The sequence below is a fragment of the Microtus pennsylvanicus genome, chromosome 1 (genome assembly GCF_037038515.1).
Source record: "Microtus pennsylvanicus isolate mMicPen1 chromosome 1, mMicPen1.hap1, whole genome shotgun sequence".
Lineage (NCBI taxonomy): Eukaryota > Metazoa > Chordata > Mammalia > Rodentia > Cricetidae > Microtus > Microtus pennsylvanicus.
Window position 1 is genome coordinate 126,236,178 of NC_134579.1, and position 25,045 is coordinate 126,261,222.

Sequence of the window (25,045 nt, forward strand, 5' to 3'; positions counted from 1 at the left end):
ACAACCCAGGACCACCTGTCTAGTGGGTGACATCATCTGCGATGACCTGGGCCTCCACATCAATCATAACTCAAGAATGCTTCACGGGCCAATTTAGGGGGCGTTTTCTCAACAGAGACTCACTCTTCTAAATGCCTCTATGCTGTATAGAATCGATGAAAACCTGACCAAAGCAATTGACCCTTTGCCAATTTGACACACATATACGTCACTATCCAACTATTGCCTTTCCTTTCTCATGTGCCCCCAAGATTACATGTTAATATTAATATCACAGTATTAAAACTATCAAACTGTAAAAGTCCCCTAGTCTTTAGAAAATACAAACACTTTCAATATCTTTAAAACCCACAAGGTGTTGTAATATGAGCGGTGGGGCTACGTTCCTGGAATCCGGCCGCCCGCATGGCTAGCTTTATACCCGAAATAATTACATGGAAACTGTATTCTTTTAAACATTGCTTGGCCCATTAGTTTCAGCCTTTTATTGGCTAGCTCTTATATATTGATCTAACCCATTTCTAATAATCTGTGTAGCCCATGAAGTGGCTTACTAGGGAAGATTTTAACCTGTGTCTGTGTCCGGTGTGAGAATCATGGCGACTCACTGACTCAGCTTCTTTCTCCCAGCATTCTGTTCTGCCTATTCCATCCATCTAAGGGTTGGCCTATCAAATGGGCCCAGGCAGTTTTTTTTATTAATTAACCAATGAAAGCAACAGATTAGAAAGAAATCACTCCCACATCAACAAGGTCTTTTTCAAAGTTCAAACTTTCTCTAAAATACTCAAAATTTCTCTAAAATTCCATAGTCTATTAACTGTGGGCACCTATTTTTAAAAAGTTACAAAATTTCTATTTCAAAAAGAAAAAAAAGGAAGCTCCAGAGCACAGTCACAATCAAATCAAAGCAGAAACAAACTTCAGCAGCATAAAAAAATTCAGCAGTTGGTGTCTAGGACCCCATTATTCTCTGGGCTCCATGAGGCCCCATTTCCCTAGCGTTGTGCTTTGTCTGTAGGCTCAGGAAAGCTCCACTCCGCAACCGATGCTGTCCTTCCCAAGTCAGGCCACCATTGTCTGCCCTTCTCTCAACAGTCCTGTCTTCCAGGGTCACACGCAGCAGCCCACTGAGCTCCAAGCATTCAAAGGCTTTTGCAGCCCAAACTTCAAATACCACCACAGTCCTTCCAAAAACATGCAGTCAGGTCTGTCATGGCAATAACCCCACACATGGCTCCTATTTCTGTCACACTTAGAGCTTCCATTGCTGTGGTAAAACACCATGGCCAAAAGAGTGTTGAGAAGGAAAGGGTTTGTTTCTTCTTACTGATTGTAGTTCATCACTGAAGGAAATCAGAGTAGGAAGCTGGAGATAGGAGCTGATGAAGAGGCCCTAAAGGAGTGCTGCCTCCTGACTTTCTCTCCATGGCTTGCTTAGCCTGTTTTCTTATACGCCCAGTACCACCAAGAATGGGTTGGAGCATCCCACATTAATCACCAATCAAGAAAATTTCAGAATGCATGCATACATATACACATACATATATGTATATGCATGTACACATACACACACACATTTTCTCAACTGAGGTTCTCGCTTCTAAGTTGTGTCCAGTTGACTAAAAACTAACCTGGACACACATATACATGTACAAGCACACACATCCACACACATGCCTACATACACATAAAATCGCTAAATACACATGCAAAAGAAATTACCTTGGAGGGAAAAATCCCCAATCAAATTCATCCACCTACACAATAGATATTTATTTGGCACCTCTTGGATGCCAACTCTGGTGCTTGGTGCTGGGATATATGCCTGTGTGGAGGACAAAGTCCCTGTTCTCAGAGACAATGCAGGTTTGTGCTTACATGCCTATGCCTTAGACCTTTACATATGTATGAATGGATTCCTAAAGGTTCCCACAGGGCCAGAACCCTTCTTACGTGTTGCATCCACATCTACTGAGCATCCAGTACCTACGAGCTCACTCTGAGTCACGCACTGCCTCCCTGCAGGTGGATGAACAGCTGTACAGGCTGCAGTTTGAGAGGGCAGACCTCCTGAAGCGCATTGACGAGGACCAGGATGACCTGAACGGCCTCATGCAGAAACACAAAGACCTCATCGCACAGGTCAGGACCTCTCCCAGCTTGTGAGTTGTGCAAATTTTACAGAGCTAGGGAGGGGCTGTCAGTTCCATGAAGCCCTGGGTAAAGCTGGTGTGTCCTCTGGAGGGCGGCTCCACCAGGCAAATATTGACATCGTGCGGCCACCTCCCTGTCCACACACATCCACCACGCATGCATCTGCTCACCTCCCTGTCCACACACATCCACCACGCATGCATCTGCCCACCTCCCTGTCCACACACATATCCACCACGCATGCATCTGCCCACCTCCCTGTCCACACACACATCCACCACGCATGCATCTGCTCACCTCCCTGTCCACACACATCCACCACGCATGCATCTGCTCACCTCCCTGTCCACACACATCCACCACGCATGCATCTGCTCACCTCCCTGTCCACACACATCCACCACGCATGCATCTGCCCACCTCCCTGTCCACACACATCCACCACGCATGCATCTGCTCACCTCCGTGTCCACACACATCTACCACGCATGCATCTGCTTACCTCCCTGTCCACACACATCCACCACGCATGCATCTGCTCACCTCCCTATCCACACACATCCACCACACATGCATCTGCCCACCTCCCTGTCCACACACACACATCCACCACGCATGCATCTGCCCACCTCCCTGTCCACACACACACATCCACCACGCATGCATCTGCCCACCTCCCTGTCCACACACATCCACCACACACACATCTGCCCACCTCCTTGTCCACACACACACACATCCACCACGCATGCATCTGCCCACCTCCCTGTCCACACACACATCCACCACGCATGCATCTGCTCACTTCCCTGTACACACACATCCACCACGCATGCATCTGCTCACCTCCCTGTCCACACACATCCACCACGCATGCATCTGCTCACCTCCCTGTCCACACACATCCACCACGCATGCATCTGCTCACCTCCCTGTCCACACACATCCACCACGCATGCATCTGCCCACCTCCCTGTCCACACACATCCACCACGCATGCATCTGCTCACCTCCGTGTCCACACACATCTACCACGCATGCATCTGCTTACCTCCCTGTCCACACACATCCACCACGCATGCATCTGCTCACCTCCCTATCCACACACATCCACCACACATGCATCTGCCCACCTCCCTGTCCACACACACACATCCACCACGCATGCATCTGCCCACCTCCCTGTCCACACACACACATCCACCACGCATGCATCTGCCCACCTCCCTGTCCACACACATCCACCACACACACATCTGCCCACCTCCCTGTCCACACACACACACATCCACCACGCATGCATCTGCCCACCTCCCTGTCCACACACACATCCACCACGCATGCATCTGCTCACCTCCCTGTCCACACACATCCACCACGCATGCATCTGCTCACCTCCCTGTCCACACACATCCACCACGCATGCATCTGCTCACCTCCCTGTCCACACACACATCCACCACGCACACATCTGCTCACCTCCCTGTCCACACACATCCACCACGCATGCATCTGCTCACCTCCCTGTCCACACACATCCACCACGTATGCATCTGCTCACCTCCCTGTCCACACACATCCACCACGCATGCATCTGCTCACCTCCCTGTCCACACACACATCCACCACGCATGCATCTGCTCACCTCCCTGTCCACACACATCCACCACGCATGCATCTGCCCACCTCCCTGTCCACACACATCCACCACGCATGCATCTGCTCACCTCCGTGTCCACACACATCTACCACGCATGCATCTGCTTACCTCCCTGTCCACACACATCCACCACGCATGCATCTGCTCACCTCCCTATCCACACACATCCACCACACATGCATCTGCCCACCTCCCTGTCCACACACACACATCCACCACGCATGCATCTGCCCACCTCCCTGTCCACACACACACATCCACCACGCATGCATCTGCCCACCTCCCTGTCCACACACATCCACCACACACACATCTGCCCACCTCCTTGTCCACACACACACACATCCACCACGCATGCATCTGCCCACCTCCCTGTCCACACACACATCCACCACGCATGCATCTGCTCACCTCCCTGTCCACACACATCCACCACGCATGCATCTGCTCACCTCCCTGTCCACACACATCCACCACGCATGCATCTGCTCACCTCCCTGTCCACACACATCCACCACGCATGCATCTGCTCACCTCCCTGTCCACACACATCCACCACGCATGCATCTGCCCACCTCCCTGTCCACACACATCCACCACGCATGCATCTGCTCACCTCCGTGTCCACACACATCTACCACGCATGCATCTGCTTACCTCCCTGTCCACACACATCCACCACGCATGCATCTGCTCACCTCCCTATCCACACACATCCACCACACATGCATCTGCCCACCTCCCTGTCCACACACACACATCCACCACGCATGCATCTGCCCACCTCCCTGTCCACACACACACATCCACCACGCATGCATCTGCCCACCTCCCTGTCCACACACATCCACCACACACACATCTGCCCACCTCCCTGTCCACACACACACACATCCACCACGCATGCATCTGCCCACCTCCCTGTCCACACACACATCCACCACGCATGCATCTGCTCACCTCCCTGTCCACACACATCCACCACGCATGCATCTGCTCACCTCCCTGTCCACACACATCCACCACGCATGCATCTGCTCACCTCCCTGTCCACACACACATCCACCACGCACACATCTGCTCACCTCCCTGTCCACACACATCCACCACGCATGCATCTGCTCACCTCCCTGTCCACACACATCCACCACGTATGCATCTGCTCACCTCCCTGTCCACACACATCCACCACGCATGCATCTGCTCACCTCCCTGTCCACACACACATATCCACCACGCATGCATCTGCCCACCTCCCTGTCCACACACATCCACCACGCATGCATCTGCCCACCTCCCTGTCCACACACACACATCCACCACGCATGCATCTGCTTACCTCCCTGTCCACACACACACATCCACCACACATGCATCTGCTCACCTCCCTGTCCACACACATTCACCACGCATGCATCTGCCCACCTCCCTGTCCACACACACATCCACTACGCACGCATCTGCCCACCTCCCTGTCCACACACATCCACCACGCATGCATCTGCTCACCTCCGTGTCCACACACATCCACCATGCATGCATCTGCCCACCTCCCTGTCCACACACACACATCCACCACGCATGCATCTGCCCACCTCCCTGTCCACACACACATCCACCACGCACACATCTGCTCACCTCCCTGTCCACACACATCCACCATGCATGCATCTGCCCACCTCCCTGTCCACACACATTCACCACGCATGCATCTGCCCACCTCCCTGTCCACACACACATCCACCACGCACGCATCTGCCCACCTCCCTGTCCACACACATCCACCACACATGCATCTGCTCACCTCCCTGTCCACACACATCCACCACGCACACATCTGCTCACCTCCCTGTCTACACACATCCACCACGCATGCATCTGCCCACCTCCCTGTCCACACACACATCCACCACGCACACATCTGCCCACCAATCCATCCATTCAGCTGTGTCTTAGTCACTGGTCCACCACTGTGAAGAGATACCATGACCATGGCAACACTTATAAAAGAAACATTTAACTGAGACTGGCTTAGTTCAGAGGCTTAGTCCATTATCATCATGGCAGGGAATGTGGCAGCACACATAGAACTGGAGTAGTAGCTGAGAGCTACATCCTAATGTATGTGCATGCGTGTATGTGCTCACGCGCGTGCGCACACATACATAGAGAGTCAAAGAGGAGAAGAAGGAGAAAGAGGAGGACGAGGAGGGAAGGACTCTAATCCTTCTCAAATAGGGCTACTCTTTGATGACTAAGCGTTTAAATACATGAGCCTATGGGTCCCATTCTTATTCAAACCACCACAGTCTGCCCTCCCATGTGCCCACCCACCCATCCACACACCTATCTGCTATCTACTCACTGTGTCTAGCCACCACCCATATACTCAGCCATCCAGTCTGTCTATCTGTTGTTTACTGAGGACTAGTTCTCCTTTAGACACTGTAAACAATGCCAAGGACACTTTGGTAAGCAAAGGGACGTCCAGACTTCCCCTGTGGCTTTGTGAGCTGAACAGATGTTGCCACGAAGCTACCCAGAGCAGCGTGTGGTAGGAGGTGGGCTAGCAAACTGAACTGAGAGTCCAGAAAAGGACGTAAATTAGGGAAGGCTTCCCTGAGGAGGAGGTACCAGGTAGAAACCCAGATGAGGGTCAGGAGTTAATGGACTTGCAGTGGAACCATGGGGTCTGGCAGGAGGGCAACCCATGTGCCTGGGAGGGAGGTGCATGCAAAGTGTCCCTGGGGCATTGCAGAGGCTGAAGGGAGGTTATGGGGGAAGGCAGCAGCCACACACTCAGGGAGGCCCGGAGAGGAAGGACAGGACAGGCTCCTAGAAGGCTTTGTTTGAGGGGAGGTGGGAAGCAGGGCAGGAGAACTGCAGCCAGCACGCTACCCCACCCTGTCAGCTCTGCCTTATCCTACAGGAGTCTGGAGCTGAGGCGTGGGGGCGGGCACTGAAAACCACAGTGTCAGGCAAATTGGAGGGAAAGCGAGGGGTGTGATGTGGACCTGGACAGGGAGGAGACAAGGTGGCTGGGAAAAATGGGAGCTTCAGTTGGAGTGAGTGGGGGATGGACCGAGGCACCCAGCCAGTTTTTGGCCTTATCCCAGGGAGACAAGCTCAGTCCAGGAGCATCAGACATCTTCCACACTCATCCCCAGAGGGGAGGCATGTCTGCTAGACAAGCGGATGTAACCCGAATAAGGAGTGGAATCACCGCGGTTACAACTGCCACCAGAGAGCCTGTGCCTGAGTTGTGGTTAGTTTTGTCCAATGTAGAAATTATTCTGTTTGGCCACAGGCCTAAACATGCATGAGCCGTGATAAGAGAACAAAACCAGACATGTGGCAGAGCAGGAGCCAAGAGGTCTCCACATCCTCGGGAAACTCGCTCTTCAGAGACTGCCAAGCTTAGCCGTTGCCTCCACATCCTACAGGGGTCTTGACTCCCCTCTCTCTCTGACCTTGGAACTAACCTATGGAGGGGGCCAAGCAGACACTCTGCCCATAGTTAAATGAGGATACCAAGGAGCAGAGAGTCCCTGGCTCACTCTGGCTGCTGTACAAGTGCAGGTTCCCAGCTCCCTGACACTCACAGTGCTTCTCCTCCCAAGTTAGTTTTATCATTACCCTGACTGGATAGAAGTCGCTAAAGGGCAGGATCACCCGGGCTCGTGATTTCAGGAGTTTGGTGCCTGGTTGTTTGACCCCAGGTGCTGGGAAGGACATCACTGTGGCAGGAGTTTGAGGCTCATGGCTGACAGGAAGCAACAGAGATTCAGCAGGAAGGAGCCCGGACGGGGCACACCCCTATGATTTGTGACCCCAAGTGACCTACTTCCTCCATCTAAGCCACACCTTCCACAGTTCCACCAACTATAGGTTCAAACTGGAGATCTATGGATGGATTAAACATTCCTTGCAGCCTGAGCCCCACTGCCACTTTCCAAAAGCCCTTTGGTGGCAAGCAACTTTCCATACCACCTAGACTGTGGAAGACACTTCTCATTAAAACCACAGCACCATGCTTGGAATGTTTACTGGATCCAGGGGCAGCCCTGATTGTTCTGGGCTCTCCAGCTTGTGACATCAAGAACTCGACAATCACTGAGTCCCTGGACTGATCCCATGGAGTGACTCAACAGAGATGGGGCGTTGGGTAGCTGTGACTCAGCAAACCGAGATGGGGTATTGGGAAGGGGTAAAAGGCAACTTTCAAGGTGCCATCATTGTCACAGAAGTTCTTTAGAGATCTGTGGGCTGAGGAAGAAGGGATTCTGGAAAGGGCCTCGTTACCTTGTTTTCTCTCTCACCAGTCTGCTGCTGACATCGGGCAAATTCAGGAGCTGCAGCTGCAGCTGGAAGAAGCCAAGAAGGAGAAGCAGAAGCTGCGGGAGCAGGTATGTGCTCAGAGCCGCCATGCTGTGGGAGATGGGAGGATCACCAGGTCATCTGCTCAACTTCAGTCATGTGCCAAGTGCACTGAGAAAGTCCCAGTGGAGAGACAGCTCCACACACTCCTGTCACAGTTGCCGGTTCCTGCCCCATACAAAGATGGCCCAATGCACCAGTCAGTGCTGGCTCCCCCTTCCTCTCTCCCCCTCTGAGAAATTGGTCCTAAGAAGAGAAGATGCCTGTGAGTCAGGCCCACACCCCTATGGGAGCTCTTCCATAGGAGCCATGATTTCTCTAAACCTCAGTACCTAGCTGATTATTGTGAGCCACCAATTTCTCTTAAGTCCTGCTAGAGCTGGTGCGCATGCCTGTCGGAGTGGCCATCTCCCATTGCACGCGGGTGCCGAGTTCCGATGCACATGCCTGTTGGATGGCGCTGGCCCATGTGTACGGTCAACATGCAGCAGTGGAGCAGGGAACTGGTACCAGGGGCGGGACTCGGGTCAATGGTGCCAGTAGACTCCTCAATGTACCCAGCTGCAGGTGGCTCAGCTTCGTATCCAGTACCTGGAGCAGTCCACCGTGGACCGCGCCATTGTCAGCAGGCAGGAAGCTGTCATCTGTGACCTGGAGAACAAGACAGAGTTCCAGAAGGTGCAGATGAAGAGATTTGAGGTATTGAAGCCCCATGAGCCATTGAGAGCGGGGGCAGGGATTGCTGTGTGAGTCCCCATATCACTTGGTTCTCATGCTTAGCTTGAGACGAATCCGACCACTCCCTCTGTTCCTGTCCTTCCCCTGTTCTTTTTTTTCCTTTGTTCTTCTACCTATTTCCTGGAGCCACATGCACCCGTTCATTCTCCTCCTCTGCCCACTCCTGCCATCATCTTCAGCCCATTCTTCTCTTGCAGCCTGTTTTTATCCTGACTCTCATCACCCTCCTCTCCTATCTCCTCCCCTCCCCTCTCCTTCCCTTCCCCTTTCCCTCCTCTTGCCTTCTTCAGCCTAGGCTCCACTGCCCACCCTTGAGTCCATGGGTACCACTCTCTCCATCTCTGTCTATCTGCTCAAATTCCTGTGGTCAGTTTCTTTCACAGTCATCTATGCAGCTCCGTGTTGGTATGTACAGGACAGACATATGAGCACAAACACGCGCAGTACAGAGTATGCCATGAATGTACAGACGGAACCTTCTAGCATAGAGACCCCACCTGGCTTCCAGTATGTCTGCAGTATAACAAGTCCCTGGTGGGCTTGGATGGGTTAGCAAGGATACTGACATCAATCTTGAGCCAATAATTTCCGTGTGTGTTCACTTTTTCTGTGGACCAAGGACATGAAACATGAGGTCACCTCCACTATCAAAATCCTCCCCCATAGCCCTCTGTGCTTGACCTGCAGAGTGAGGAAGAAGGACAGGCCTCACCACTGAGTGAGAGCGCGGAGTCAGGTAGGAGTTGATGACACCAGTCCTGACTCTCCCCCCAGGGCCTGTGCTCTAGTTTCTCCGCAGCCCTCACCTCTTCACTACATGGTGTTTGGATGTGAAAGGCCATGCCCCTCACCCTGAAGACATGTGGTCTTAGATATGGCTGCTGTGGATAACAGGGAAATTCTTGTTGACCTTGACCTTCATAGACTTTCCAGGTAGTTCCAGGGGACACTCAGGCAGGGACCTCCAGACCCTGGCAATGCTGTTGATGGCACTACATGGCTGTCTGTGTCTGTGGAGTTGTTACTCAGTTCTAGCATAGACAATTGTCAGCAGGAAAAGAAAAACCTGATGGTAGAACCTGGAAGATCACAGCCTGTAATCACTGGTCTCCTCTGTCACCATTATCCAAGCATAACAGAACCTGTGTCCTTGCTGCGAAGGGTCACTGAAGACGCATGTGATGCCTCTTTCTCCCCTTCCAGCCTGACAGTCTCTAAAATGGGGCCTAACAGGGCAGCTCCCCTTTGGGTGACGGTCTCCGACCCTGACTCTGTCTCCTCCAACCACAGCTGCCAGAACTCCCAGCAAGGCTTGAAATAGTCACATGACCCTTGCCTGTGTCAACACTCCGCCATTTGCCCACTGGCATTTCACAGATCCAGATTCCAGGCTTGCTGTCTGCCTAATAGATCCAGATAACACTGAGGCCTTTCTAGCGTACAGGGGCCTAGATGCTTTTGTCTTCATCCCCTCATTAAGTCTGATGGGTTTCTGTCCCCGAGAAAGGCAGAGCACTGAGGGTCCAGAGAGGAGTGACCTCACCCTCACCCAAGGCCCCCATTCATAAAGCCAAAACTTTGGTTGTGCTGAGTACTAATCCAGCACCTACCTACCTACCTACCTCCCTCCCTCCCTCCCTCCCTCCCTCCCTCCCTCCCTCCCTCCCTCGCTCCCTCCCTTTCTTTTCATTTCTTCCTCTTATTTTTGAAATTATTATATAATCACACGATTTCCTCTTCACTTTCCTTCCTCCAAGATCTTCTATCTATCCCTTCTTTCTCTCTTTCAAATTCATGGCCTCTTTTTCATTGCTTGCTTTACATGCATATAGTTATGTACATAATATATATTCCTAAATATAACCTGCTCTATCTGTTGTATACGTTTTCAGGACTGACCATCTGATGCTGGATAACCCAGTCAGTGCTCTTCCCAGGAGAAAACTAAGGAATCACAGTTTTTAAATTTTTTTTCACTTTTATTGATTCTGTGTGAATTTCACATCATGCATTCTGCTCCCACTCGTCTCCCCATCCTCTCGCATCCTTCCTCTGTCCTGGCAACCTCCCCCTTCCCAAACAAACCAATTTTAAAAGAAAACCAAACAAAACGCACAAAACAAACACGAAAAGAATCTTGTCATGGAAGCTGTAATATGGCCTGTGGAGACAGTTTATCCCTTAGTCCATTCATCTTTACTTGAAAGTGATCTGGTTCAGGGCCTCTGGTTTCTGCTGCACTATTGATATTGCTCTCTCACTGGAGGCTCCTCTTGGATATCCAGTTGTCCTGTGTCTTGAGGATCCTGTCCCCCGCCCCCATCTGTAAGTTCGTCCCCTTCACATGCTCCTACAGTTCAGAGATTCAGTGGATGTTGGAATGGGCCAACTCATAGCCCCAGTTCTAGACCTGGCTCCCTAGTTCTCCCTCATTGCCACAGGTGAGCTCTCCAGGGCTGCCTCAGCCAGTGCACCCAGATGCAGCCTGCAGGAAGGAGTGGAGTCAGTTCTCCTGCTCTAGGGTCGTTAGATCCAGGTCCTCCCTCCCTCATATCTCCAGGGCCAGCTCTACTGTTTTGCCCAGGCAAAGTGTAGGGCTCTCTGTAGGGGACATGTGAGGGGGTAGGATCAACTCTCCTGGCCTCAGGGCTAGCTCATCTGCAACCCTGACAACAGGGTCTCTAGTGTGTTGCCGGTGGGGTGCAGGGCCTGTTTTCCTGGGTGCTCCTAGCTAGTGAGGGTCAGGGCTAGTTCTCACTCTCAGGACCCTGAGGCCAGCTCTCTCCTACCACAGGTCACAAGGGGTGGAAGAGGGAGGGCATCTTTCCATCACCCATGCCACCGCATGGCAGATGGGGGTGTGCCAGCATTAGCTCTGTTGTTCTCATGCCCTCGGGGCCGGTCCACCTTAGTCCCTGACAGCAGGGTCAGCTTTAGTGTGCTGTCTGGACAGAAACCACAATTCTCAACCCGGATCACTTGGCACACACATGCAGAGGCCCAGCGAAGGAGTCCGTTCTTTTGAGACTTTGCTTCAGACCTCTGGTTTCTTCAGGTGAGACCAACCAGGCTTTCTGCCCTTCCCAGGTCCTGGTAATCCGGCTTCGGAACAGCCTGATCAAGATGGGTGAGGAGCTGTCTCAGGCAGCCAAGTCAGAGGCCCAGCAGCGAGAAAACAGCCAATATTATCAGCGGCGCCTGGAGGAGCTAAAGGCAGAGATGCAGGAGTTGGTGCAGCGGGAGGAGGAGGCCAGCCGGCGCTGCATGGAGCTGGTGAGGGCAGCCCTCATGGGCTCTTGTGTAGATGAGCATTTGAGCTGGAATGGAAACTTCCTTTTGGTGGGTAGGAAAGCCTTCTTATTGGAAGACTCCTGGTTGCCCTCTTGGGCCTTTGGGGGAGGGTTACCAAGGAGGGAGAAACAGAAGACATGGGCTGAGAGACAGCACTGTCATTGGCTGCAAAATCTTGCGGTGTACTCAAAGCCAACCAATGGTCTTCTGTGCTGCTGAAAGCATCTAGACTCAGGCCTGTGTTCTCTGCCTCGCATAGGCAATGCCAAGGACAGGGTGGCCTTGGACAACATGGAGGGAAACATGGTATGTTTAATGTCTGTCTTTCCTGGTGTCTCAGCACCCATCTCAGTGTGGAATGCTCACAATAACTATGGTATGTCAAGTGGGGAAACTGAGGCTTCAACTGCTACTTGTGGTAAATGTGGATTCATCTCTGGGCTTGGAGCAGAGACACCAAACGTGGAGGGTGGAAGAGGCATCTAGAGACTCGGGAACTGGGAACAAACAGTTCTGAGTGAAATGCTTCCTGTTTTCAGGAAGGAATCCTATGTCTGTGGTGAAGCTGGGGAAACTGAGGCCCTGGGCTATCCAACATGCCAAAATGAGGCTCGGTGAAGGGACATGGGTCTGTATCTCCAGCCATGTTGTTAGTCACTGGCGTCTGTATCTCAAGCCATCCACGGCATGGACCAAGTACATTTTTTAATTTGTTTTCTGCCTTGTGGGAATATCCTCCATCTTTTGATGTATTGTTCCAAGAACAGTTCTCTGTGGGATCACAAGGCACATGATAGCATTAGTCTTGGGACAGGCATATTGAAGTCTTCAGGGCTCTTACTCTGCAATGTGGGGGCAGCACCCCTCTTTGTCTACTGTCACTCAACCTTCCAGCAAGTGAACCTGCGCTTACACTGTCCTTAAGGTCCCCAAAGTGAGGTCATTTCCCTGCCTTCCTGCGAAAGGGCTTGCCCACTGTCCTTTACTACAAACGAGCTTCTGGAGCCACCGTCCTCCACGGCCAGAGTCGAGCTGTCAGCTCTGTCCTTGACAGGCCTCTGCCTACGCGGTGACAGGCCAGGTGCTCTACAAAGCCTGAGATTCCCCAGACCGGTCCAGGTCCCTGACTGAAGTTCCCTTCTCACCCTGAGAGAGAGAAAGGCTTTCCTCCAGCTGACAAGCAGGGTTCATTAGCCACCCGCTGCCTCTGTCATAGCTTGTCCTCATCACCCCTGGCCTGGAGGAATGCTACCCTAACCTCCATCTCCCAGGATGTCTTTGTTAGCTGGCTTCACGCACGGGCACACTGGTCTGTCAAACGGGAGCTTTTCTTCTGTCTGTGCGGCCGCCCTGCTCCCATGTCCTCTCTCCCTCTTTTCCATTCTCGGTTCTGCGCCTCTGTTCCTAGGGTAATGTGCAGCTCTCTAGAAACGCTCAACCGCTGGAGAAATTAGACAGATGCCGCTGTTGCAAAAGCCCCAGGCTGCTTGAAACTTCTCAGAGCAACCTTAAGATGTGTCCCCTGTGGGTTTCATAACAAGGGACTCAAAATGGGGTGTGGTTAAAGCCACAGGCTGAGTTCTCAAATGTTGTGGATGGAGGTCAGACCAGGCCACAGTCACTCTGAACACCGCCCCCTACACCCCACCCTGCCCTCCCCACCTCCTGATGGCTGTAGGTCCTGGCCAATGGCAGCTGGTGGCACAGCTCTAGTCTGAGCCTCTGTCTCCACAAACCTTCTTGCCTGAGGGTGCAGGCCTCAGTTGTCCTTCTGTACCGGTGGGGACCCATGGATTTGGGGTGTACCCTAAATGAAGGCTGAGCTGATTGTGCAAGTAAGCTCACGTTCACAATCCTTGGGGCACATGTGTCAGGGAAGGCCACCCGGAACTCATCCTAGAAGTGCAGGCATCACTTTTGCCATGGCAAAGACATCTGGTATATCCCACAGTCTTTTTAGGGCATCTGATGTGGGCAGGCTCACATGGGCAAGTTCACCTGGAGGTCTGCATTGGTTACTTCCATCTCTGTGATTGACACACCCAACAGAGACAGCCTCAGTTAGGGAGGGGGGAGGCTTATCTCGGTTCAGGTTTCCAGAGCTCTTAGCCCTCATGGCTGAGAAGACATAACGCGGGAACCACCCATTCCGAGACTGCAGAGGTTGGTGACATTGTTCACACCAGTGCACACCAGGGTCAGGAATAACACACCTGAACCAAGAAAGGATTTAACCTTCAAAAGCCACCTATAGTGAGATACTTCAGTCTGTCAGGCCTCATGACCCAATGGCTCTGTAACCTTCAAAGTAGGAACACAGGCTGGGTGGGCCCAGGAGCTTAAAATGTGAGCCTGAAAGGGCTATTTCCAATTCAAATCGCCACACACTGTCTCTTGCTAAGAGTGGTTGTTCCCAGTTTACCAGAATATTCTTGACCTTCGGGTCCCAAGGACTCTGCAGCAGGAAGAAAGAGGTCTGGGCTAACACAGGCACTTAACAGACATGATGAGGAAGGAGGTGGGTCTCCAGGAAGGAGGTGGTATGGAAGCGAGGACACCAGGGAAATGACATGCTTACTGTCATTTGAGGATACCTTGTTGCTAAGGCTAGTTGTCTCCCTGCTCTGGCATCCTGGTCAAGGCCCATGGCTGGGACCAGCATATCTTCCCATGTGTCTTCCCTACAATTCTGTGCAGAAGTCAGAGCCCTGGTTCCATCCTTCATGCTAGATGTGTCCTCAGAGTGCCTACTGTGTGTCCAGCACCATGGTGGGCTAGGTGTTCTCGACCAGTCCACATGTGTGAGATACAGAACTGCTACAGCTTGGGTCCTGGACTTTCCGAGGCCAGGTATAGAGGTAACAGGAAGTTAGGTCACTGGAGGGCACACCCTCGAAGGGAATATTGGGGTTCCAGACACTTCCTGCCTCTTCCTTTGCTTGTTGACTTCTATAGGTTGAGTAATCACCTCCACCATGTTCCCACCACAATGTTCCAAAGCACCAGGGCAGGAAGTTGGGGGCTGCTACCCTGAAACTGTGAGCCCATACTAACCTTTCCTCCTCCTCCTTGTTTACCTCAGGTGTTTTTCACAGGCTAACATGGTAACTGTAGTGTGGAGCGGCAGGCTGCTTCCCACCGCCCGGCTCCTGCACGGCTAGCTTTACCCTAAATAATTACACAGAAACTGTATTCTTTTAAACACTGCTTGGCCCGTTAGTTCTAGCCTCTTATTGGCTAATTCTCACATCTTGATTAACCCATATTTAGCAATCTGTGTAGCACCACGAGGTGTGGCTTACCAGGGAGATTCTTAACCTGCAGCTGTCACAGAGAGGAGAGTCATGGTGACTGCTTGGAGAGGAGAGGCGTGGAGTCTGCTTTCACAGCCTTCTTCCTCCCAGCATTCTGTTCTGTTTACTCTGCCTACCTAATTTTCTGTCCTATCAGGGCCAAGGCAGTTTCTTTATTAATTAACCAATGAAAGCAACAGATAGACAGATGACCCTCCTCCATCAGGTAACCATCACTTGTGTATTTTGCACAGATGCAGTTTCCTATTCAATGGGCCAGAATCCTCACAGGAAACCTCAGCCTCGTGTCCCACTTAGCACTGAGTGTTCCTCCCATGCACAGCTTCACCACAGAGCCATGTCTAGAGCAAAGCCTTGCCATCTGTACCTTCATTTTAGAATTAAGATCTCCCAGAAGGAAGAAAGGTAATTTTCTAACTCTATAATTCAAGCATTCATTATCTATCTACCATTCACCTATCTATTCACCACCCATCTATTAACTCATTGATCCATAAATTCCACCCACTCACCCACCCATCCATCCACCCAGCCATCCATCCATCTATCTACCCACCACCAACCTACACATCATCCATTCACCCATCCTTCATCCATCCATCCACCCACTTACCCACCCACTCACCCACCCACTCACTCACCCACTCATCTGTCTACTCACCCATCCACCCACCAATCCATCTCCTCATTCATCCATCCACTGATTCTCTCAGTGAATGTTGAGTTTGTTGAAATATCGACCATCAACTCTGCCAGGCCAGGACCATAAAGGGGCAAAGGTGGGAGGTTGCTCATGGCAACCTGGAATGACAGAGCTGGAACTGTTGACCATGTGTGTCTAGCACTGAAGTCTTCCCTGAGATATCCCTCGCCTTTCAGTTCAGCTCTGCTGAAAAATGGCTCCACTGTAGGAGACCAAGTAGAATTCTGGGCCCCTGGGACCCATGAGCTGTCACAAGGATGTTGATGGATCTTCTGTCTGCATTCCTTTCTGCCTGTCCCTGGCCAGCTCCATTTGTCACAGCTGGTGTTGGTTTAAAGGGCTGTGAGCTGTTGCATGTGGGTGATTGATCCCCCAGCCGGCTCGCCAGCACCTCCAGATCAGCATCCATTACCCCACCAATGGAACTTCTCTCCTTGGGAAATAAGAAAAATGAGCTCTGTCCATTAATTTTAGTGGATGTACTATTCCTGGCAATTCCAGGCACCATTGTGGAGAAAAGAATATTCTGGCTCTAAAACACTCAAGTTCCTTTGTCATCGGGGTACAAGACAGCTCGCCTCTGAATTTATATTCTGTTGTTTTGAGTTGTCACAGAGCCCAGGAGAACCAACCTGGTCCCTGGACAGTCTAGGGAAGTTGTGGGCTGATGGTGGGCTTCACAAACCTTGCTCTCCCACCTCAGCACTGAGACCTACCACCTTCTTACTTGACTGGCCTCGTGTCTTTGCCTGCGGCCACCTCAACAACTCAGAGCTGGTGTCAGGTGGCCCGGCTCCTACGCAGTGCAGGGCTCACCTGTTCCTTATCAGCACCTGCACTCGTCTTGCCATGCAGACAGACTGGGTTCGCTTGCTGTGGGAGGTTAGTCACTACAGTCTGGCACCAGCCAGATGTCTCTGTGGGTAAAGGTGCTTGGCAGCGATGTGGATGGCCTGAGTTTGATTCCCACACGGTGGAAGGAAGGAGCTGACTCCTGGAAATTGTCCTCTGCTGTCTCCAGGCTCCATCTTACTCAGTATTGAGAATGATTGCTGTGTGCCCAGGCCCTACCCGACCCCTGAGAAAGAGACTGGCCGTGGGGCTGCAAGCCTGACTCTTCAGCCTTCTTCCCATCCCATCTTTCTCATCCCAGATCCTTCCACCGTGTGCCAATGAATGACGACTGCCTCCCCTCCCCAGCTCTCCTCCCGCCGTTACTCATGGAACTGTTCTTACTTGCATAGTAGATCGAAGTGTATGTTGATCCTATTGGGCTTTTATAAGTTACCAAAAAATGGATGTCATAAAACAAAAAAGACAAATTATGTCCCAGCTCAAGAGACCAGAAGTCTGAAATCAAAGTATTGGCAAGGCCACCACACCCTGTAGATTCCAGGAGAGATGTTGTACTCTTATCCATAGTCTGGTGGCTTCAGGTGACCTTGACAGGTGGCTGCACCACCTGGTCTCCACTTGTGTCCTCACACGACTTTCTCTTCCCCACTGATTGTCTCTGAGGACACATTCACTGGATTTAGGGCCACAGCGTCTGTGACCATTCTTTTCATTCCGACCATTTGACTTGTGGCTTTAGAGAGTCCATCGTTGTGGGGAAGCTGTGGTGGAGAGTTCAGTTCATGTCATGGTGGGCCAAGGAACAGAGGACAAAAACAGGAGCACTCAGGAATGACATAAATCCAGACCTCATCCCCTGAGTGTTCAGAACCTGCCCCAAATAGTGCCACCAAGGCTCTCCACACTGTAAGCCTGTGGGGACATTTCATATCCAAGCCATTACCGGACTCTGACCTGGTCTTGCCACCTTCATTAATCACTTTTGCAAAGACCCTGGTTCCTAAGTGTCATACTTTGAAGCTCCAAACGGATATAAACGGGGGTTGGGGTACCACCTAAGCATTCGTAGGGCGGCAGAAGGAACAAACCCTTGGATGTCTCCGCCAGGACTGCATGACCTCCTGGCACCTGTGAGACACGGGATGCAGCCCTTGCCCATCAAGTGGCTGTAAAGTTGAGAGAGACAAGAAATGCCCGTATAATAGCACATGGCAGACACTAAGAGTTTCCATTTGTGTTCTTTCTCCTCTCCCTTCAGAGTTGGGCTCTCTCCTTCCCTCTAGCATGATCTGCCTCACCCTGCTCTGCGTCCTATCCCCCACGAATCTTTTCAGTTCAGTTGGTGGTTTGGGTGGCAGTGACAGTGGGTGCCCTCCACTTCTCCCTGCCAGGCTCTGGGCCACGGGTGTTACATCCAGGTCTCATCCTTTATTTTTACCAGTAAAGGAACCAGGCAGCTTCTCTAAGACCTAGGAAGTGGCGGAGTTAGAATTTGAACCCAGGCCTGAGCCTCTCTAAGGCCTATTTTCAGACTCAAAACATCTAAGGTCCATGCTGTTTACTCATTGAAGTTCATTTTCAAGAAAATCATAGAAATTATTACTTCTCATTGTGTAACTTAGGGTTTTCAAACCATAGTGTTATTCTTGGGTGGGGTGCTGTGGGGTACAGTCTAACATATGTGTTATTCTAGGGTGGGGTGCTGTGGGGTACAGTCTAGCACATGTGTTATTCTGGGGTTGGATGCTGTGGGGTATAGTCTGGCACATGTGTTATTCTGGGGGGATGCTGTGGGGTGTTGTGGGGCACAGTCTAGCACATGTGTTATTCTGGGGTAGGGCACAGTCTAGCACATGTGTTATTCTGGGGTGGGGTGCTGTGGGGTACAGTCTAGCACATGTGTTATTCTCAGGGTGGGGTGCTGTGGGGTACAGTCTAGCACATGTGTTATTCTGGGGTGGGGTGCTGTGGGGTACAGTCTGGCACATGTGTTATTCTGGGGTGGGGTGCTGTGGGGTACAGTCTAGCACATGTGTTATTCTGGGGTGGGGTGCTGTGGGGTACAGTCTAGCACATGTGTTATTCTCAGGGTGGGGTGCTGTGGGGTACAGTCTAGCACATGTGTTATTCTCAGGGTGTGGTGCTGTGGGGTACAGTCTAGCACATGTGTTATTCTCAGGGTGTGGTGCTGTGGGGTACAGTCTAGCACATGTAGTAGCACCCTTGTCCTCTGTTCACTAGGAACAAATAGCACTACCATCAAAAAATGGCTCCAAACACTGCTAAAATCCCAAAGAGGCAAAGTCACTTGCTTCAGAGGAGTCTGATCAAATTCTCACAGTCGCCATAAGGGTGACATCTATGCAATGTCCCATCTTACAGATGACTCAGTTGAGGCTGAGGGAGACCATGGGATATACCCCAGGTCCCAAGGCAGCTGAAGAGGGGCCGCATGAGAAGACAGAGTCCAGAATGGGAAAAGGGAGAAACTTGAGTTCCCGTACAGGGAAAAAGGACAGTAGTGTCCATGAGCACCTATTGGTAACCTTTGGAGACCCAGAGGCAACATCACAGTGGATTCCAATCTGGGCGAAATTGAAAGCCTCGTTATAGACTGTGTACTTTTAATAATGTTTAAATAAAACATGGGAGCACGGGTGTGATCTCCTCCCCACGTCTGGCTTGTCAGCACCCTGGCAGGCTCATAAATAGTTAATGGACAGCCACTTACAGCTCTCTTTCTGTTAAACCCAGCATCAATTTTATATGCCCATGAATTATGGATCTGCCATTGCTTTGGGGTGCATTTTCCACCTTCAAATGGGAAAAAAATGAAAAGAAATCCCGGTCTTAAGGAAATAAGGGGCCTGGCCCCGCCTCTGTGTCCATCCATTTTCCTTTAAAGAAAAAGGCTTCCCTAGGTATAATGCATGAGTGAGCTGGATCTCACAGCGTCCACCAGACCCTGGGACGGAAACTGGAGTGAGGGCCAGCGCGTGCTCAGCTGACCCTTCATGGAGACATCACCTGGCTTCTTGCGTCTGCCCATGCCCACGGTGTAAAACATCCCACCTAGAGCTGAGTACAGTTCACTAAACACAGCAGGGCTCCAGGCACACTGGACGCTGTCTTACACCATCCCCTCACAGATAGAAGAGAAGCCCCAGAAGCTCGGGTCACAGAAAAGAGCTAGTAGAGATGGAGGAATGTGACATTCTTTTTCTGATATAATTATTTCACTGACATTTCATATGATTTAATTTTTACTAATAGCAGAGTTTGACACTTTGCTTGCAAATCTGCTGACAGTCTAATAACAAGCCTGCTAGCACCGTGCGCCTGCGAGTCTTTCCAGAGTGGGAACCACATGGGGTGGGGCTCTAGTGCTCTGCTAAGGAGGTTCCCGGGCAAGCGGAAGGAAAGAGGTTTCGAGTCGGAAGGCTGTGAAATCAAATCTCGCGGCCCACTATCTCTTTTCAAAAGCAAATGTGCCACTCCAGAAGGCTCGAGTCCTAAGGCTCTGTAAGCTCGGTATAATCAGAGCTGGGCAGTGGCTCGGTGGGGAAAGTGCTTGCCGTGCCGACATGAGGACCTGAGTTCCATGCCCACCCAGCACCCGTGGAAGAAATCAGTAGTGCATGATCGCAGTTCCAGCACTGTGGAGACCAGAAGATCTCAGAGATTGCAGACTAGCCAGTTTAACCTGAGTGGCAAGCTCCAAATCCCAGTGAGAGACCCTGTCTCAAAAAACACATAGTGGACTACCCCTGGAGAAACATAGCCAAGACTGACTTCAGGCACGCACATGTACATGTGCACACACACACACACTCGTGGACACACACATACACACATGTGGGCACACTCACATACACTCACACACACATACACACACTCATACACATGTACACACAGGGACATACACATACACATAGGAACACACACTCACATACGCATATACACACATTCACACACACTCATATCCACGCACACACTAACAAAACTCTGAAGCATGCCATGCAGGCCATTCTTTCAGCTCTGTTTGTACTGTGTTTCCTAGAGATTCCATTTTCTCTACTTTTTCCTATTTTCCCCAGACTCTGCCCACATCCAGGGAGAGCCCTCAGAAGTCCAAAGCCAGACCCTGTTCTGTGTTGGACTTTGCTTTTGTTTCTTTATGTTGTTTTTGTGCTCAGTGAGCCAAGTGTCCAGTGTTCGGACTGACACACAGCCCGTCCATGGTTCGCCCCAGGTGCCCACCCAGCCCAGGGCTGAGGGAGTATCCAGTGTTCGGACTGGCACACAGCCCGTCAATGGCTCCACCCAGCCCAGGGCTGAGGGTTTATTCTACAAAAGCTCTGAGCATTCTCTGCTTGCAAATGTGAACCTGAGCTCAGAAAGATGAATTAATTGGAATGGGAAGGAAAGTATTTAAAAAGTCATTCCATATGGAGGGCATTTGGGGCCACAAGCCGGGTGTAAATCATGTATTTTATGGTCCCCCAACAGGGAGGTAGTTTCCTAATTATTGCCCATTACCGTTATCTCTGTGTAATCCAAATGGCCCAACACAAGGAAGGCTCAGCATTCACAGACTCCTTTACTCTCCATTCTCAGAGCCTCCCTGTGCTCAGAGCTGACAGGGCAGCCATGGGGGATTCCACCCTGTCCCCCCAGTAACAGTGATCTCTGATAGACTCCCTGGCCCCTATTAGCATTCCAGTACCAAAACGACTTGGTCTTAAATGGGGCTAAGGACCTGGGTTCTCCAGCCTCCAGTGCTTCTGCAATAGGTCTCTTCCACGCCGTCTTTAATCCCAGACACTGAATGTGCTCGTCACAATTCAGAAGGTGCTGGCATCTAATGAAATGAGTTTCTCTGCATCTGCCTCCGAGATGAGGCATCCGGACAGTAAAAATCTATTACTGAAAGCCTACCTAGGAATAATTGGGTCCATTACTCCCTGGCTTGTGGCTTTGTTTCTGCAATTGGAAAGTGGCTCTCTGGCAATTAATCAGAATTTACAGTTGCTAATACCAATTACAGACTGTGTGTGTAGTCTCAGGATGGCGCGCACTGAGGAGCAGATAGCGATCCTGTCCCCCGAGACCTCATCAGCTACACTCGCGTCACTTTGCTGGGAATTAAAGTCATTTAACTCCACAATGTTAATTACTTAAGAAAAGGAAGGGGGAGGCACTGACTGCATCCTGCAGGTGTACGTAAGATTATTCAAATCAATCCAAAGCGGGTTGCTTGGATGAGATCAAACTTCCCTCCATCACACTTCAGGGAAGCCCAGCAGACTGGTATTTAGGAGAGCAGTGTCGACATCCTTCAGAAAACAGTGGTCCAGGGAAATCCGGGGTCTGATAAGTCAGCCTTGCTGCCTTGACTTCCTCCTTGTCCAGATTATACCTCACTCTGGGAGATATGGATGTCCATTTCTGTGATTCTGAAACGGATGTTGGTCTTAATGGGGACAAGGAAACTTAAAATGTGAGGCTGCACCAACGGATGGGGCAGCAGAGTAGGCTGGACAGGGAGAGTTCCTGTTTTAAAGGGGATGTGTTTAGAGTGAAGTACTAGTGAGTTTGTCAAGGCTGTGGCTTTTGTGTTGTCGTTGCTGTACGTAATCTACAAACTCTGTTGGAGTATGCAAAAGGGAACTCCCAGGTCACCTAACAGAGCAGCCTTGGGCTTCAAGACTCTGTGATGGCTACAGGCTCAGTGCAGGCTCCTGTGCTCGGTTTGTAGCAGCTTGCCAGAACTGCTCACAGTTCTGCTCAGCTCTTTTCAGTGACATCACCATAGCTTCCAGGTGTTGGTCTCCATGGGAATATTTACACCCCAGGAATTGGCACACCCTATAACCAGGGCTCCAGTTTAAACACTGCCCAGCAGACTCCTGGCTAGATGTTTCTCCCCACCCTCTGCACTGATGGTCCTTTTGCAGCTGGCGTCTCATCTCAGGACCACAGAGCCACACTGAGAAATGACTATTCCATCACACACAGTGAACAGAGGGCACTTCCTACCCAACCGAACAATCCAAACCCCAAATACGGATGGAGCCTTGTAGATTTTGATCCCTGACTTGGGTTCATTCTATGGCCACTCCTAGAATGGCCCTCTGGTGCTTGAAGGATGTGATCTCCGTCTGATCAGACAGTTCTAGGATATGTGTGCCACCTTGATGCAGAGCAGAGTCAGCTCCATGGTAACCTCATAGCAGGAAGTCAGGGAGGAAGCTTGGACCAGTAGAATATTAGTGCTGGGAGAATACAGGGTGGTTCCTAGGGAGGGGGGCCCTGAGATGCCCCTGCAGAAGCCACGGCTGTATGCCTTGGCTCCTGCTGGGGCCTCTGATTTAGATTTCATCTCTGCTTCATTTCCTGTCCCCTGCTTCAATCTCCTTTCCTCTGCTTTCTGTTTTTGTTTCTGGGGCTGGGATGCATTGTGGGCAGGGTTGCTCAAAGAGAGGAATGGGAACCTGTGTTTTCCTTTTCTCCTTGGGGGGATGTTCACTGTTGTGTGTGGCTCTGCCTGGGGAGACATAATAGCGTGCGTGACAGACCAAAACAGTAATCCCACGGAGGCCCAGCTGGTAGGGCAGCGAGTTTACGGGTGCCAGGGGAAATGTGGGTGACAAGGTTACTTCCAGAACAGGTGAGGAAGTTTTCTTTAGAGACAGCAAAAGTCACACTCATTCATCTGGTCAGTCAGTCTTTGGTTTGATTTTATGTCTAATAAACCACAACCAACACCCTCCTCATCACCATGAGAAATCAACACCATCATGAAGATCATCACCCCACCACCATTACCACCGTTTCACCACCATCACCATCATAGCCACCATCATCACCATTGTTATCATTAGAGTCACCTGTACCAGGCTCTCTCTTTCTTTTGGGCCACCAACCAATTTCCAAATAACACAGAGACTTATTCTTAGTTTTGAATGCTTGGCCTTGCTTAGGCTTGTTTCTGACTAGCTCTTATAACTTAAATTAACCTGTTTCTCTTTTATCTTTTGCCTCAGGTTTTTTTTTTTAATCTTTTCTTTCTGAATAACTTACTTTCACTGCTTCTTGTGTCTGACTGGCTGCTGGCTGCCTGACTTCTTGCCTTGGACATGTCCCCGGTTCTCTCTTCCTTTTCTCATTCCTCTTCCTTGCCTGGATTTCTCCTATTTATTCTCTCTGCTTGCCAGCCACACTTATTCCTCTCTTAGCTATTGGCCATTCAGCTCTTTATTAGATCAATCAGGTGCCTTAGGCAGGCAAGGTGAAACAGATGCAACACATCTTTATGTAATTAAACACGCATCCTTACATTGTTAAACAAATGTAACACATCTTTGCCTAGTTAAATATAATATTCCACAACAATCACCAATTGCACCATCACCACCACCACCACCACGAGAGTAAGAACAAAATGAGAGAGTCTCCCAGCGCTTCTCCAACACAGCCCCTTGGCAGCAGGAACAAACTTAACCAGGTTGGGCTCCTTCCTGGCCTTCCCAGACTCTATGCCCCTCAACCTGTGAGTGCACAAATACCTCTTCTGGGCTAGGACCCCAGCAGCTTCACTGAACACCCTTCCCCAGTCTTTCCTTGGCTGAGCTCCAGATAAATGACTCGGAGCCTGGCCTGCCACTGGGCTCCTCCGACACCCACTTTGATAATCAGAATGAGCATATTCGTTTCCCTAATGGCGTTCTCATCTTCCCTCTTGCGAAGTTTTCAAATGGAAAAGAAAGCGAAAACTGGCTGCATCTGTCCTTGTTCAAGCAATTTGCAGCTGTCCGCACTGACATCTACCCAGCTGGGTGCAGTCTCCGCATCCTGTTCGCTTGTAATGGGGGATGATGCGGTACCATGTGATTAGTTTGTCTATGCCTTGGAGACCATTATCCTGCTGGAGAGATGCCTATAAACAGA

At 50.9% G+C, this 25,045-nt stretch overlaps 1 protein-coding gene across 2 annotated transcripts in view; it reads left to right on the forward strand.

Annotated features, from left to right (window-relative positions):
• The window catches only part of Myo18b (myosin XVIIIB), a 220,279-nt gene that overhangs the window by 134,188 nt on the left and 61,046 nt on the right, over positions 1-25,045 (forward strand). For both annotated transcript variants that reach the window (XM_075983418.1, XM_075983429.1), the window contains exons 36-39: positions 2,029-2,145; positions 8,140-8,223; positions 8,756-8,893; positions 12,020-12,205. In XM_075983418.1, the coding sequence (XP_075839533.1) occupies positions 2,029-2,145; positions 8,140-8,223; positions 8,756-8,893; positions 12,020-12,205 (525 nt within the window). The remainder of the gene's footprint in view (positions 1-2,028; positions 2,146-8,139; positions 8,224-8,755; positions 8,894-12,019; positions 12,206-25,045) is intronic.